Source organism: Cynara cardunculus (genome assembly GCF_001531365.2).
Source record: "Cynara cardunculus var. scolymus isolate 2C chromosome LG 13, CcrdV1, whole genome shotgun sequence".
NCBI classification, from domain to species: domain Eukaryota; kingdom Viridiplantae; phylum Streptophyta; class Magnoliopsida; order Asterales; family Asteraceae; genus Cynara; species Cynara cardunculus.
The window spans coordinates 34,767,933-34,784,408 of record NC_037540.1 but is presented as its reverse complement, the minus strand read 5'-3'; the positions used below and the strand labels follow the sequence as shown (position 1 = coordinate 34,784,408).

Here is a 16,476-nt window from a genome sequence, read left to right as displayed (position 1 = left end):
GCTTTAGATCTTTGTTAATAAGCTTTCTCTTTATTTTTTAGTCACCATTTATATTTTATTTTGATTTGCTAGGTTGAGAATCAGCTGCCTGAGAAGATAGAGAGACTCGTAAGATGTGAGGCTTCTGCATATCAGAAGATATTGATGCAGAGGGTAGAAGATAGTCTTGGCGCATTTGGTGCTTCAAAGGTTGATTTGCAATAACTTTTAATTTACCGATCAGTTTTGATGTTTGGAGCATGATTCACCATGATTCATTTCTAGCACATTTAAAATCATTAAAATTATTTGTGATGTAAATAAACAATATTTTAGAACAAGAATATCATAGGAAAATATATTATTGCATGAATTCAGTAATAGATTTATGTTGGTTTCTGTTCGCAATTACCCTTTTAAGGTGTCATTTTTAATGTTTATCATTCTCTAGGCTCGAGCAGTGCACAATTCTGTTGTTGAACTACGAAATATATGCAATCATCCTTACCTCAGTCAGCTTCATACGGAAGAGGTTGGTCTTTTTTTTTTCAACTAGTTGATGTTTAAGTTGTTTTTTTTTGCACGAAAATATCTGATGCTGTATATGATTTCCTAGTATTTATGTTTCAGCATTACTTTGGCACTTCTCTGTATGCTTTTGGCATGCATAAAGTACTCATTTCTGCTTGAGCTTGCATATGCTCTGATATACATGGTTGCATTTTGAACTGTGAAATAATAAGTCACATGATAATGTGAACGTTCTGGTAGGTATAACACTAATATTCATTTTTCCCCTTTTACTTTGTCATCGATCTGGTGCTGATAAACAGACATGCAATAATTTTTGATTCCCTAATTGTATGTTCCAATCATTGTCGGATGGGCATCTGAGCACCAACATACATGTACCGATGTTGTGGTTCGAGAAACCAGCCACTGCATTAGTTTGTGGGTGCATTATATTTCAGCTGCTTGAGTAAGGGAATTTTGCCATTATTCTAGGATGCATCATGTAATACATGGTGTACAAATAAGTTTGCCATTATTCTAGGATTCATCATGTAATACTTGGTGTATACATACATAAAGTATCATCACAGCTACAATTTCCACAGGTGATGGCTTACACATGTGTACTATTCAATTTTCTTAATTTTGGTGTTTCTTGCTTCTTGTGAATATTTTGAGGACTTGGATGAATGTTGCTCTTTGTTCTATTGTTGCAAAATTTCACGTGTCTTACCATCACAAGAATTTTCTAGACTTGATGGATATATTTTATTTAGCTTTTGTTGATAGGATCTGCCCTCCCAAGAAAATTACGAGTGTGGTTACTTATTTGCAGGATACTGGAAGTCATGAAATTCTGTTGAAATCACTATAGTGGTCTTGTCCCTCCTTGAATGTTCCTAGAGCTTGACCTTCTTGGACTTTGCAGGATGATGTACGAGAAATCAAAACCTCTATGAGATTCATAGAAAATAGGAAGTATATCTTACTTAGAACACCTTTTTGAGTGAATATTGATTCTGCGGATTTTGGTTGGTAGCAAAGATGCTCCTAATGACCCCTTCCCTGTAGATGGTTGGGTCATGATAGACTTTGATGATTATGGTGGTACGAAGCAGGTTGATGTTGTGTTGATTCGTGCAATACTCATCCTTTCTAAGGCCTTCTCCACTTTTCTACATAATAACTCCGAATTTGTACGTTTTGTGTAAGAAACCATCTCCAACCAACCCCCCAAAGTCTGGAGTAATTTTGTGTGTAATGAGTTGTAACATTCCAAATTTGGATCAACTCCATTCATCACCTCTAAGAGCTTAAGTCATTCATGTTAACCCTTTTGGTTATTAAAATTTTATCCTGTTCAGTCATCATATTTTGATTAATTCACATAATTTGTAAATATTTAACATGAAAAGTAAAAGATCATTTTGCACAATATTACCATAATAAAGATCTCATCGAGACCTTTCAAATGAGGCCATTATTGAATATGATATGCAATTTAGTTTGGTATTCATTTATGGTTATTATTAATAAATGTTATGATTAATTAATTTTTCTAAATAAGTAAAAGTGCATCTAAAATAAAAGGTACATTAAGGTAATAGTTAACTACAACATTAGTTAAAAGTAAAATAGATTACAACCTTAAACTACAACACAGCTGAACAAATTTACAATGAAATGGAAGCACAAGAGATTATAGTAATCAGAGGTTAAAATTTGTAATAAGAAGCAAGAACGTAATATTTGTTGTTGCAATAATATTAATCATGCATATTAAATAATATTTATTTATTGTGAAGTGTGTGCATGCATGTATCGAGTTGGTACGGATTACAATATTTCTTTATTTCATTTCTATGATAGAGGGACACATTTAATCTATTTCAAATTTTGAGAAAAAATAGAATAGCCTATTAAAACATCTCTTCATTCCGTTTGAGATTAAATGCACCCCTTTACCATATCCAAATTTTGTATTATAGTTTTTTTTTTTTTTTTACTTTCTACAATGGTAAACCCGTTACATTTCTGCCATGCATCTATATATAGGCCTAGGCCCTAGCCCAATATTATATTCTAGAATAAATTGATAGTATAAATAGGGGCATGGCGGGAGAGTAGAGGTATCCAGAAAATTATTAAGAGTGTTCTTAGGAGTGCTCTGGCCTGTAGACTAGCCAGAAATTTTCTGTTTCATAGTTGAATTACTTCAGTCATCGGTAATTTCAGTTCTACTTTTGGAGTCTGTTAATCTAGCTTGATTCATAACAGTTTCACTTAGTTCGTAGAGGTAACATGAATAAGGGGTAATATGGAGAACCGAAGTAATAACACGTGTAAGAATAGTTTGGTAATTTTGCCTTGTAGGGAAGTGGTAGTGGGGAATATTAGATACGTGTAAGTGGGTTGTGGATGGGGGTTATTCTGTTTTTTTGGTCAGACCTGATCTTAATAAGTTGAGAGGAGAGTCTTAGCCTCTCTAAAGTCTAGCGATACTTGTAATCTTTTGATGCCATTTGAATAAACAAAACCAGTTTATACCATGCAACCGTGAGATCATTGTGGGGTTATCAAATTGTTCCCATGAGTTATTGATGCCACTTTCTTTGTTGCTTACTGAATTTCATTTTGTTCTATTTCAGGTTCATGATTTCATCCCCAAACATTATCTTCCTAATGTGATTAGGTTTTGTGGGAAGCTTGAGATGTTGGATCGACTACTGCCTAAGCTAAAAGCTACAGATCATCGGGTATAATATTTCTTCTAGGTTTTCTTGAAATGAAATCCACATAAAACATAGATGTTTTTTAGTTATTGCATGATATCTGAAAAATTTAATGTACTGAAAAGCTGAAAGCAATGTATGCATCTACCTTGAGAAAGTCAACGGCATTTTACGGCTCAATCTTCTGATTATTTACCTCTATTTTTCTTTCTGTATGTTTGTTTTTTGTTTTCATTTTCTTTCTTTAACAGCAATAGTTGGTAGGATGGCTGAGTAGGGAACAACTGTTAAAATTTAGTACATGCACCACTTCTCTAGCATGTGTTGGAAATCTCGTAATATCTTTGTTTTCAGATGCTTATAATGGAAATCTTATCTGCAGGTTCTTCTTTTTTCAACAATGACTAGACTGCTTGATGTCATGGAGGATTATTTGTATTGGAAACAGTATAAATACCTTCGTTTAGATGGACATACACATGGCGGTGACCGTGGGGCCTTAATTGACAATTTTAACAAACCAGGGTCTCCATATTTCATATTCCTGCTCAGGTAAAGAACAATTATGTTATGATTGGCATTGCAAGTTGTATGCTTTTAAATTATGGACTATGTGAAATGTTACGGCTCTAGTTGTAGTTTTGGTTGTTTCCAATGTTCATGGATGCTGGTGTGTAGGCTGTAAGTTGGTACTCATTTAATGGAGGCTCTGCCTTGTGAAGTGGCTGCTTTTGGGGTGCTGAGTGAGTTAATCCAGGCTATTGCACCAGTGAGAGTGTGTCCATGATCACAAATAGACCAAAGCAAATCTCCTGTTTTCTGGTTTCTTAATTTCTACTGTGATTTTTCTGTCTTGGTGTTATTTAAACTAAATCTGGTGATAAAATTTGGTGGCACTTCCTTCCCCTGCAGAGGGATGTGGTTAGTGGTACTGAGATCCCTAAGGCATGCAAATGCTCACACGATGAGCAGCAGTGTTATGTCTGGCCACAATCCAGTCAGGGGATATCCTGGTTTTGTCAGCATATAATCTAAGTAGACTGTCGTTCTTATTTTTGTACATAAAGGATGTGGTTAGTGGTACTGTTATTTGCAAACTGCATTGGTTATACTGCATCTAGGATGATTGCAAAATCCTCTTCTATTCAGCCTCTATCATACCTGTTGCACTCAGAAAACATGACACGTGGAAGAAGTTCTAACATGTGTTGTCAATGATTTGGTATAGATCCTTTAGAATGGTGATCATCAATCGTTTTAACTTCTTTCTCATATTCTTCTTTTTTATTTTGTTCATATTTTCAGTTTATGGCATTTTTGGTTGTATTTGGGTATACACACATGCCTCTACTCAAGATAATTGCACACTTGTTTTATTTACTGGTGCTGAACATCTGTTTGTGTGATTCATAGCATACGTGCTGGAGGCGTTGGAGTGAATCTTCAAGCTGCGGATACAGTTATCATTTTTGACACAGATTGGAATCCACAGGTAATATATGCATCTATAGTAAACAAGTTCTAATACGTATGCCATTGATTTTTTTTTCTTAGTGGTTTTTTCCCCCTCCCTATGGTTAGGTTGATCTGCAAGCACAGGCTAGAGCTCACAGAATTGGTCAGAAGAAGGATGTACTCGTTCTTCGGTTAGAAACTGTATGTTGTTCTCAGAACTTGGGTACCTTGTAGGTTACAATTTTCGTGCTTTGAAGTTCTCTCTTGACATTGGAGAGACTTAAATTAAAGATGTGTTGATGTAAGGTTAAAACGGTGGAAGAACAAGTTAGAGCTTCAGCTGAGCACAAACTTGGAGTTGCGAATCAGAGCATTACTGCTGGGTTCTTTGACAATAACACAAGGTAGCAGCATGTTATGTTTAGATGTTCTTTATAATGACATTGTGCTACATGTTTACTTGTGGAAACTTTCATCCGTTGCAGGAAGCGTTTTTGATTTTTTTTTTACTAAATCTTTACTTTATTATAAAGCATTTGGTAAGTCTTAAAAACAACTTATAAGCATTAGGTAGTGCTTATAAATGCATAATCCTTCAAATTTCCAGGTTACAAGTAATTACTTAATGCATACAACTTCTTAAAGCTTTTTGAATGCTATAAAACTAACTAATAACTAGCTGATAGCCAGGTATAAATACAAGATAACAATTGACCGCTATTAATATGAAATAATAGTCCATAATTATCTTTATCCCAAACAACTTCATCATTAAAACGAAAATAGATTTTCATCTTTTCTTTAAATCTAAAATATTTAAATTATAATAAAATTTTGATTAAACAAATTATACCAAAAAATGAGAATTTAATAATTTTGATTTGACAACCATATCGATATATCTTTCGGGTTCTTTTTACGGGGTCTCAGATCAGCAAGACATGTTCAACAAGCACTTGTAATTTCTATTTTTTTTTTCAAATATAAATATCGGATATTTTAATGAGAATTTGCATTTATTTTTAATTATCGGTTTACAATGAAATCCTTCTTTCCTCTGCATCGCACGGGTCAATGACTGGCATTATATATATACGTTTTTACATAATGTGCACACATACTACACACACTGTTTGTAAAGTTGGAAAAAATGAGTTGACCGTTGTATTAACTGGATCATAGTGCGGAAGACCGGAGAGAATACTTGGAGTCCCTTCTGCGGGAGTGTAAGAAAGAGGAAGCTGCTCCTGTTTTAAATGATGATGCTCTCAATGATCTTATAGCCCGGAGGTACGTTCTTTATCTTAATTGGGCAACCTGAAGATTGGACCTATCTTGAGTTTATGATATCAATTGGTCTTATAATATTCAGAATTCTGAGAACATCATTTCATCGTTGAGATAGCAGATTACATCAAGTATCTATCTACTGATTCCTAGTCTAGATTTAGGAAGAAAAACACATGCAACAATCAAACTTATCCAACTTATAAAAAGGCTGAATAACCAAGCAGATGAATACAATGAATGCATACCCTGGTTGGAGCATACACATTCTCATGTTTATCCAACTTATAAAAAGGTTGAATAATGAAGCAGATGGATTCAATGAATCCACACCCTGGTTGGAGGATATACATTCTCAATAAACCAAACAGAACATTTAACACTTTTATTGACAGTCTTCTTACTAGTAGATGTACAATAGAAGGGCCAAGGGTGTACTCTATCATTGGGATGGAGGAACAATCTATAAACACAGGAAAAACATGAAATGACCCATGAAGTAGCACTGAGTGAGATGATGCTCAGATCTTGGTTGTGTATCACGGATAGTAGCAGCGGAGCTCCAATATGGGTCTATTAAGCTGACGAGGTCAAATTGGAGCTGAATCATGTTTATTATGAAAGTCAAGGGGGGTGGTATGGGAAACAGAAGGTGCTTCACAGGGTTGCACTGAAAATTAGAAAGAACGAAGGAGGCAATAGGAATGAAGGAGGTAGGAAGCTAATGGAGATGGTTTGATGTCAAATCCACAGTTGTTAAAAGCGCCCCTGAGGCGCGCCCAGGCTCGGCGGCTCATAAGGCTCAAGGTCTTGGGCTTTTTTGAAGTCGAGGCTTGGCGTATTCACAAGGCCCAATAAGGAGCTGCGCCTTGGCTGAGGCGCCTTGTGGGCCTAGGCGCGCCTCATAAAGAGTTATTAAATACCCAGTCAAACCCTAATATTAAATAAGTTTTCTCATCTTCTCATCTCATAGACTTCTTAAAAAAGTTGTTAAACAGATGACATAAGTCAAACCCTTATATCAAATACCCAGTTCTTACAACTTCAAGCCTCCTCTATAAATATCTTGACCTTACAACAACTCCTTTATGGATCCTGCTTTCAACCCTTCTCCCTTTTGCCTCTATCGAAGTGCTATTGGTTGCTGCTTTGGAAGCTTGTACTTGCTGCATGTCTGCGTTGTGTATAATTGTGCGTGTGGGTATAATATTGATAAGATGCGCCTCACATTCCTGAGGCCTGCGCCTTGCTTCTAGGCTCCGGGATCCCTCTGCGCCTAAGTGCACCTTGAGCCTTTAACAATTTTGGTCAGATCTATCCCTAGTTTAGATTGATATAGGTCTTTTATGTGAATGATAGAACATGCTAATGTAGGTCATTCAAAGCTCCCACACAGGCCCACACAACGTTAAATGGGAGGAAACAGTGTCAACAGAGGTTGTGATCTCATTAGTTTGTTGCTGGTTAGAGTTTTGTAGTGGCAAGTGGAAGGTGGTTGTAACAACAGGTTTTGGCAAGGGTGTCACCGACTGTTTGAAAAAAATGCAAAGGTTCCTGAGGATTAAGATCTGGTAGAGAAGGGTTCCAAGAAGCGTTGCGATGATCCTTAGGGAATCTTTGTAGTGATTGAAATCAATTTTTGAAGACCAACATTTCATGAGAACTCGGAACACAGATATCATTATAGTGGAACCTTCTTAACCTTTTATACAGAGTCAACAGTCGAAGCAAATAGGGAAGGGATCACATTTGCTACTTCATGTTTTTTTGGATAAAGTTCCACTTCATGTTCTACCTTGCTCTATTGCATTCTTATCAGTACTAGTTGACTACATTTTTATGAATTTTCAATCTTAAATTTCACGTGTCATTCTTACTTTTAATTTTAATAATGGCAGTGAGTCTGAAATTGATGTATTTGAGGAACTTGATAAAAAGAGGCAGGAAGAAGAGCTGGTATACCTCTTAAGATTTTATCCGATTTGTTGCCTTAGGTAAAAAAGGCCTGCTTTATCTCTTTCTTGTGTTCAATTAACAATAATAGGTATATTGTGCAGGTTGTATGGAAAAAATTGGTATTAGAACAAGGGGGGATAAGTAGTGAACCCATACCTCCTCTTCCTTCTCGGCTTGTGACAGATGATGAATTGAAATCCTTCTGTGAAGCTATGAAGGCAATTGAAGTTCCCAAACCTGTGGTTGTACCTGGTATTGGGGGTAAAAGGAAGGGTGGACTTGGGAACTTCGATACTCAACAATATGGAAGGGGAAAGCGAGCAAGAGAGGTTATTGTTGTTTTTCATGTTGTTCATCTTGTAATTGTCGTTATGCATATGCCGTTTTATTTCCATCTTCTGATGTTTGTTGTTGTCTTTTTGGTACTCCGAGTAGGTGCGTTCTTATGAGGAGCAATGGACAGAAGATGAATTTGAGAAGCTGTGCCAAGTTGATCCACCCGATTCCCCCAACGCGAAGGAAGAACTGAAAGAAAGAGACTTGGCTATAGTCACAAGCGAATCTGGCATTGTTATTGGTGCAGAAGGAGGCTTGCCCAGCATACAGACAATACAGCCTTCTGAAGATCTCGCCATTCAACAAATCAAGGAGGTAAATCCACCATCAAAACGGGGTCGTGGGAGGCCTAAAAAGAACACGGCAGGAATTTCTTCATCTTCATTGGTTCTTCCGTCTTCTTCAGTACCTCATATTGCTAGAAGTGTTGCTCCAACGGTTCACCCATTGGGTATACAAAATGCACCTGCTTCTCAGTTGACAGTTATCGTCCCTTCTGGTTCCAGTTCACCGTCTGACGGTGGTCAGTCAACGGTTGCTTTGGCTTCTGCCTCTAATGCGACACTGACTGTGCCTCCTGGTTTTCAGCCAACAGCAAATCATCCTCCTGGTTTTCAGGCAACAGCCAGTTCCCCTCTTGGTTATAAATCAGTGACCACTCCCCCTCCAGGATACCAGAAAATGAGCAGCCCCCCTGGTTATCAGCAGATAGCTCCTGCACCCCCTGGGTTCCAACCCTTGACCACTTCACCTGCTCCTCTGGTAGGCTCACAGGTTACAGCTTCTCTAGTTTCTGCCCCTCTATCAACCCCCAGTCTCCCTGCTGGTTCTCAATCAACCCCTACTATCCCTGCTGGACCCCAGTTAATAGCTGCGTCTCCTCCCAACCATAATATACCACCAGCTTCTCAGTCGAACTCTGCACAGTATTCTAGCTCCATTTCCAACACTAATCTCCCTCCTGGCACTCATTCTAGTGCCACCTTACCTGTGGGTTCTGTCTCGCTGCCAATGCTCCCGCCATCCTCTCCCGACTCTCAGTCTGCTGTATCTCCTTCTATAGTGACACCTGGGAGAGGTCGGGGTCGGGGTCGGGGTCGACCACGAGGTCGAGGTAGAGGTCGTGGTCAAATAATTGAAAGCGGAGTTGATGTGCCTCAACGTAGGGGTAGAAAGCCAAATAATGTGGTATTAGCTATTCCGGGTCTTCGGGCGTCTTCTCCAGTCAGCAAGCCTGAAACAGGTTCCCTAGTGGTTCCTGCTACTACTTCTGAAATTCAAAATCAGCCTTTAGTTTCTGACGCTACTGCTGTAAATGTTGTCAGTAACATACCAACTCCAGGGACTGTTGGTACTCCAGTAACTGTATCCCCTCCTGAAACCTCCAAATCAGATATAGCATTACCAAAAACATCAGTCCCTGCTACGTCTTTTGCTGCCTCTTCTATTTTTGCTGACCCTGGTGAGACTCTGGTAGATCCTGATGTGGGGACTACTCAGATGCCGCTTTCTGTTTCTGTTGGTTCTCAGCCCACTGAGCTTGGAACTTTGAGTTCTCAGATAGCCGCCCCAATTGTCACTGTTCCGCTTGATTCTCGTTCTGTGTCTCCTTCTGATACTGCATTGAAGCAAGGTAGAGGGCGAGGAAGAAAGGCTCAAAGTGGATTGGAGGTACCCCGTCGCAAGGAAAAGAAGAAAGAGGAGATGGTAGATGCTCAGGAGCAAAAATCTACCAGACCAGCACAGAAGAAATCACGTATTTCTTCTGGTAGAAAAACTGTTGCTACAAGAAGTATGTTACGAAATGAAGCTCAGAAGAAAGCTTCTACAACAGATGATCATTTCAGCCAAGGTTCTAAACTAGCTGAACCGTCACTGAACTCTTCCCTGAATGTAAAAGAACAATTAAGCGCATTAGCAGAAGCTGACAAGTCTGCTGATACTAGCACAATGGATAATAGCACAAGTAACCATGGAGAGAAGGTTGTGGAAGCAAAAGATATTTCAGTGGCAACTGAAACAGGGTCAAAGACTCATGATGCTGTTGAAAAGACTGAGCCTAACTCTTCTTTGAATGAGAAAGAACAACCAAGCACATTTGCAGAAGTTGATATGTTAAGTTCTGCTGATACTAGCACAGTAGATAATAGCATAAATGACCATGGGGAGAAGGTCGTGGAACCAAAAGGCTTATCTGTGGCTACTGAAGCAGGGTCAAAGACTCACGATTCTGTTCAAAAGACGCAGCCGAAAGATGAACCGGATCCCAATAAATTAGTTTATTTGGAGGTGAGTACACACATATTTCTTGCTTTAGCTAATCTGAAAACTTATAATAATTGACTATGAAAACTTAAATGCTGAATTTTGCTGGAGAATCTGTAATCATGCTGATTCAGTCTTGCTATATATATATCCTTTCTTAATCTGGAGATAGTCCTTCTTTGAGTTATTTTTCTTTGGACAAGAAACAGAGAGTATTCTTTTCTTGACAGGTTATAATCCGTTCATTCTGCAAGAGTTTCGCATTAGTAGAAGTAGGCGTTTATTTGACAAATGTTTAAAATACCCATGCACATCCCCATGGCAGAGACCTCAGAGGCCATGGCTTATGTGTTGAAATCCCCTTCCCTCCATGGTTTCTCAAAAACAAAACCAAAAATGTTGTCAATGTCAGAATTTTTTCGGAGCAGAATGAATCACAACTGCTTTTCTATAATTACTCAGTGCAAGTGGTAACTTGAGTTGAAATTTTTCCAAAGTGAACTTGTTGCATTCTTCCGGTAAAGAAGGACCACTACCTAATATAGTTTAGTGGAGTGCACTGCATGATAGATCTCAAAATCTTCTCCCTGAAAGTTGAAAAACTCATGACATTTATACTTCCAGAGTTCATGAAGACTTGCCAAGAAAGTTGAAACGCATAGTTTGTCTATTTTATTCCCTTGTCTGTATATCGTGTCGTCTTCTATTGTTTCTTGAATGTTGGTAATAGGGCCTTCTAACCAGTCTATATTTTATACCAATAATGTCGTGACTTTTTCACTGGGCTTTCTGGAATATGGACTTACGATGGTATCTTATGGTATTATGCAACATTTTCTTTGATATTATTAGACTTGCTTGGCAGTACATTCTCAAGTCTGTTTTACAACCTTGTGATGTTGCATGCTTGCCTTTTTTTTCGGTTTAAAGATTTACAATCTTGTGTTTTAAGGTTATTTTTGTCTAAGCTCTCACTTTTACACCTGATATTTTTAACGGGTTGTGCAGGAAAAACGAGAATCCAAATTGGAGACTCTAGATGGGAGAGAGCCCAAATCTTCTAAAGAGGTTGAGAAGAGGTCCCACAGTGGGGATTGCTTGCCTCAAGAAGTTGAGGTATCCAAGGCTGAAACTGAGCATGAGGAACGAGTAACAGAGGGCAGTGCTTCAGAAGACGCTGGCAAGGATAACATAGCTGAAGCTGGTGTGGCTGAAAGTGAACTTTGTGCTCAAAAGAAGGTTTCTAATCTAATTGCTTTTCACTTCTTAGCTTTTTATTCAACGTGTATGTAGCTTCCTTATCTTCATAGTGATTGATTTATGGATCTGCAGACTGAAGAACAAGATCCTGGAATCAATGATGAAGACACTCTGGAGGCCATGGTGGCTAACCCTGCTGAAGAAGTTGTTGCATCTGTTCATGGAGAAACTGAAGCAATGGCTGCTGTTGAAGAAAATGTGGTTGAAATTGTGCAGAAGGTACTGATTCCTATTCTGCAGGTCGTAATTTAACGATGTAACATGTATGCTTTTATATTTGTGTTGTATGTTTATGTGCAACGGTCTTGTGTATATAAAGGTGCAGAGTGATACCGAGAGCACTGCGATCACTGTTGTTGACTCCCAACTGCAAACTGAAGCCACTTCCCCTAAAAAGTTAGAAGGGATCTCTCAGGGAGAACTTGAGCATGAGGAGAAGGAGCAAGGAGCTAATGAACCCATAGGGGAGGACGTGGATAATACTGGCAATACATCATCAGAGCTTGCCATAATGCAGGTTAAAGTCAAGCAAACTTCACTTATTTAGTTCATAAAGAATTTTGAGACTTAGATTTTCAGGTTAGTGGGAGGGTGGTTTATTTGTGTATATCTTTCTACTTGTATTGTTATAGCCATGTCTGAGTGTTATCAGAAGGTCTAAAGGTGGCCTAGGCACAAGACACGGTCTGTATCTAATTAAGTAAGGCCCCACGGCATATGGAAACTTCCAAAAGATTAAGGTGGTGATTGGTGAAGACTGAAGAGTCATATATACTTGAAATTGAGTTTATTGTTGTTAACAGGAGCTAATATTGACATTAACATATTGTATCAAGAATTATGGGAATTCATGTAAGACTCACCGATTAACAATTTTACAAGCCACAAACAATTATTAATCTAGGAATATCAATACTAAAATTTTAATGCATCGGTTGACCACTGACATTAGCTAGTTGAAGAATCATCAATTGAAATTTACGGCAAGCTATCTTCATGCATCAAATCAACCTAAATCCCATAAAAAGTAACCATATGGAGGAGGTGAAAGATGAAATAGATTACTATATTTACTGAAAAGGTTTTTATTGTGTTTGGAATTTATTTAAATAAAAAAGGTCTAAAATAATTTTTTTTGATTAATTAAAAGTTGCTTGAAAAACCAACTTGCATCTTGCTTCAATGAAATACATACCTCGGATGCCTCACACCTTGCACATCATATCCCAAGATGCATGCCTCGTTGAAGCCCACAGACTTTACCCAAGGAGAAGGGCCAAAGTTCTTTGTTTAACTATGAACTGTGCAGGGTGAGAGAGAATGTATTGCAACCACTGAAGGAAGAAGCCTGGTAGATGGAGATGCCCAATCCTTCAGTGAGGTTGCGGATGCCTTTCAGGAAGGAACCAGAAGTGACAATAAAAGGGCATTGGAAGCCAGTGGTGTATCAGATGATGTTGGGAAGAATGTATTTGGAGATGAGAAGACGCCAAGTGATCCTCCTGTCGAAAAAGTAAATTAGAAAAATTCTGCCTTTCAAATATGTTTTTATATCCATCATGTGTAACATTGTATTTTCTTGCTGTTGTATGAGCTGTCTCTTACCATATCCTTTTTCTGCCGATGAACCTTGTAGGTTGAACGGGAGGATTCTGACGTTGTAGGCACTCCGATGACAGGAGAAAAATCGGAAAAGGTCAAGGATGCTTCCCAAGGGGAAATTGAACACGAGAAACCAGAAGATGATGTTGGCATTGCAACAAATGCAGTTGATTATGTGGAGACAGCATCAGAGCTTCCTGTTGGCTTGGTATCAAATTTCGCTTTGTAGCGACTTTATGTGTTTGAGTTTGTGACAGGTGTCTGCTCATTTATTTGTGTATAAGCTTAAGTCTCAATTATTTAAATCGTTCAGGGTGTCGAAACGAGTAATGCAGTGGACACAAATGTCAAACCCTCTGAAATGGGAGAAAGTGAAAATGAGAAACAGGATGCATCCGGTGGCATTAAGGAGAATGCAACTGAAGAGGAGCAGACAACAATAGCACTTCCTGTGATACTGGTAAATCAAGCTGTCCTTGAGTTCTCTCCTAAATATTTATCGGGTTTTATTGTTTATGCTTTCTATTTCTTTTCTTATTTATGATCTGTGTAGGGGGATAGAGAAGATGACAAAAACACTGATGGAGGCCCACTGGTGGAGATAGATAAAGAATCCTCTGAAAAGATGGATGATGTTCTCATGGGAGAAACGGAAGTGAACACAAGTGAGGTGGGAGGTGAAGATGGTGCAGGTGGCATTGAGAAGGATGTGACTGAGGTGGGAGGTGAAGATGGTGCAGGTGGCATTGAGAAGGATGTGACTGAAGATGACCAATCGTTTCCTGCTGCACAGGTAAAAAAGCTCACCTTAGTCTGTTAGCTTCATTATGGTTGTATACGAGTATTATGTGTCCCATTAACGGATATGACATACTTGTTTATTTAGTTCTGTTCTTATCCTTAATTTATGGACGATGTAGGAGGAAATAGAAGCTTCTGAAACCATTGATTCTAAAAAGGAAAATGATGACACACATGGAGAGACTGTAAATGAAGCTGAGCAGAGAAAAAATGTGATCCCTCTTGTACAGGTAAAGCAGAGCTTTGTTTCTTTGTTTTTTTTTTGTTAAAAATGTATCAACCCGTAAAATTCATGGTTGTGATTATTTAATTTTATTTTTTACGTCTTTTAAACTAAAACAGGATGTAATAGAAGGCAATCTAGATACCGATACAGAAAATCTGCAAGTAGAAATTGAATGTGGGAAGCAGAAAGATGAGGTAAATGTGATTGGAGGGGTCCAAACTACTACTACTACTACTACTGTTTCGTTGGTGTAGAATAATATTATTTTGTTTCTATTCTTATTTGGTTTTTCAGATGTTGCAGGGTGAAGCTGAAATGATTAACGAAAAATCTCAACAGGCTAAACTCTCCCATGAAGTAGATAACGATCACGAATCGACAATAAAAGAGCTTCCAGTTGCTGTAGTAGCAGCAGCAGCAGAGGTGGAAGGTTCAACAGATGTTGAAAAATTAGCTACAACAGACGACACCAATGACTTGATTGTAGAAAAACCAGATATTGTTGCAGAAATATCAGATTCTAGGTTGGTCAAAGAACATGAGAATGAGAAAATTGAGGAATCTGAAAATGGCGGTGTTGCTACAGATGAAGCAGAAGTTGCTGCAAATAGCTCAGAGGCCACGGAATCGAAAGAAAACAAGACAGAAGATGTTGGTGAAGAAGAAAAGGAACTTAAGCCTTGTGAAACAGACAAAAATGAAGATGGTGATAGGGGTATGGATGATTCTAAAAGTGGGGTGGAATTGGATATGAAAGAAGAAAAACAAGAAGTTGGTGCTCCATAAACAGAAACAAGCAGGGTAAAGATATTCAATGAAGTGAAAGCAAACAAACAAAAAACAGAGCATTGGATGGAAGTAATTATTTAGTATAATTAGCTTCTAGTATTGGTAGCTGTATCATGCATATATATATATATATATATATATATATATATATATAACTGCTCCTCAATATGATGCTTAGAGTCTCTTTTTTGGTTAAGCCATATATATATTTATATATATATATATATATATAGTATATATATGTTAGCTTCTTACACATCATCATAATATATCATGTCTAGTTGTGGTTACATTTCTCACTATCTATATGTGGAATTTACTTATTTGACAGTTTTATCCTTAATGATAATAGGGAGTAACCATTTTCTCCATCTTATAATTAAGGGGAGAATTGGAGAGTTAGGGGCCGTTTAGCAAATGCTTACCCGGGTTAGTGCTTACCAAGTCATGTTACCATACCGGATGAATATGAAAAAGACCAAAATTCTTACCCGGTAAATACGAGACAAGGATCATGAATCTTACTCGGTAAATGAGGGCGGCGACTCTTACTAAAGTAAGCATTTACCGGGTAAATTGTTGCATATGATGTCGTTTTGGTGGACTAAAATCTTATCCGTACGTAAATAATAGTGTTAAATTTTACCGGTAAACACTTACCGGGTAAGTGTTTGGTAAACGGCCCGTTGGATACTTCTAAAATAGATACTTATAGACAAATTAAAATTTGTGGAGATATAAAATCCTCATCCTCTTCTTGTTGTACGTTGATCATTCTCTTCTTCCTTTACATTGATATTTTTATTTTCATTAAACCAAGGTTTCTTTTAATATTTATAATAAAGTATCACAAACTATGAAAAACTTTCGAAGTTGATGTGAATCAATATAAGATTGAGGGAGTATGAAGGAACTAAATTTTATTCCTTTCAAAGTTGGATCAAAAGAATACCAAATGAATGAGAATAAGCTTGGTTTTTGGATAGCATAAGAGTAGTTGGCATGGTCTAATTTGAAATGTTTAGGCACATAAGGTGAATTAATTGTTTGCTGAGTTATACCTAAGACAGACTAAACATCAGTATACCTCACTTAAAGATAAGGTCTAGAAAAGGTACAATGGATGCAGATCTTTCTTCCGTTCTTAGAATTAAAGCCGTTGTTTCATGAAAAAAAGTACAAGTCACTTTGAGTGTTGTTTCTATATGAATAAGATCGAGTATCGGACAACGGTCAATGTAATTGTATACTTTTCTCAACCACAATATAATGTAA

The 16,476-nt window shown here is 37.7% G+C and overlaps 1 protein-coding gene across 8 annotated transcripts in view; it reads left to right on the top strand.

Moving 5' to 3' along the window:
• LOC112524238 (chromatin structure-remodeling complex protein SYD) overlaps positions 1-15,285 on the top strand; it is a 32,656-nt gene extending 17,371 nt beyond the window's left edge. For 5 of the 8 annotated variants that reach the window (XM_025133990.1, XM_025133995.1, XM_025133994.1 and 2 more), the window contains 21 exons: positions 73-189; positions 431-511; positions 3,141-3,248; positions 3,607-3,776; positions 4,638-4,716; positions 4,806-4,880; positions 4,986-5,083; positions 5,862-5,969; positions 7,865-7,922; positions 8,024-8,251; positions 8,358-10,547; positions 11,532-11,762; positions 11,856-12,002; positions 12,103-12,300; positions 13,093-13,296; positions 13,420-13,593; positions 13,699-13,845; positions 13,939-14,178; positions 14,306-14,416; positions 14,529-14,606; positions 14,707-15,285. In XM_025133990.1, coding sequence (XP_024989758.1) covers positions 73-189; positions 431-511; positions 3,141-3,248; positions 3,607-3,776; positions 4,638-4,716; positions 4,806-4,880; positions 4,986-5,083; positions 5,862-5,969; positions 7,865-7,922; positions 8,024-8,251; positions 8,358-10,547; positions 11,532-11,762; positions 11,856-12,002; positions 12,103-12,300; positions 13,093-13,296; positions 13,420-13,593; positions 13,699-13,845; positions 13,939-14,178; positions 14,306-14,416; positions 14,529-14,606; positions 14,707-15,198 — 5,334 coding nt within the window. In that variant the 3' untranslated portion in view covers positions 15,199-15,285. The remainder of the gene's footprint in view (positions 1-72; positions 190-430; positions 512-3,140; positions 3,249-3,606; positions 3,777-4,637; positions 4,717-4,805; positions 4,881-4,985; positions 5,084-5,861; positions 5,970-7,864; positions 7,923-8,023; positions 8,252-8,357; positions 10,548-11,531; positions 11,763-11,855; positions 12,003-12,102; positions 12,301-13,092; positions 13,297-13,419; positions 13,594-13,698; positions 13,846-13,938; positions 14,179-14,305; positions 14,417-14,528; positions 14,607-14,706) is intronic. The other 3 variants (XM_025133988.1, XM_025133989.1, XM_025133993.1) reach the window with 3 other exon arrangements.
• The last annotated feature ends 1,191 nt before the right edge of the window (positions 15,286-16,476 follow it).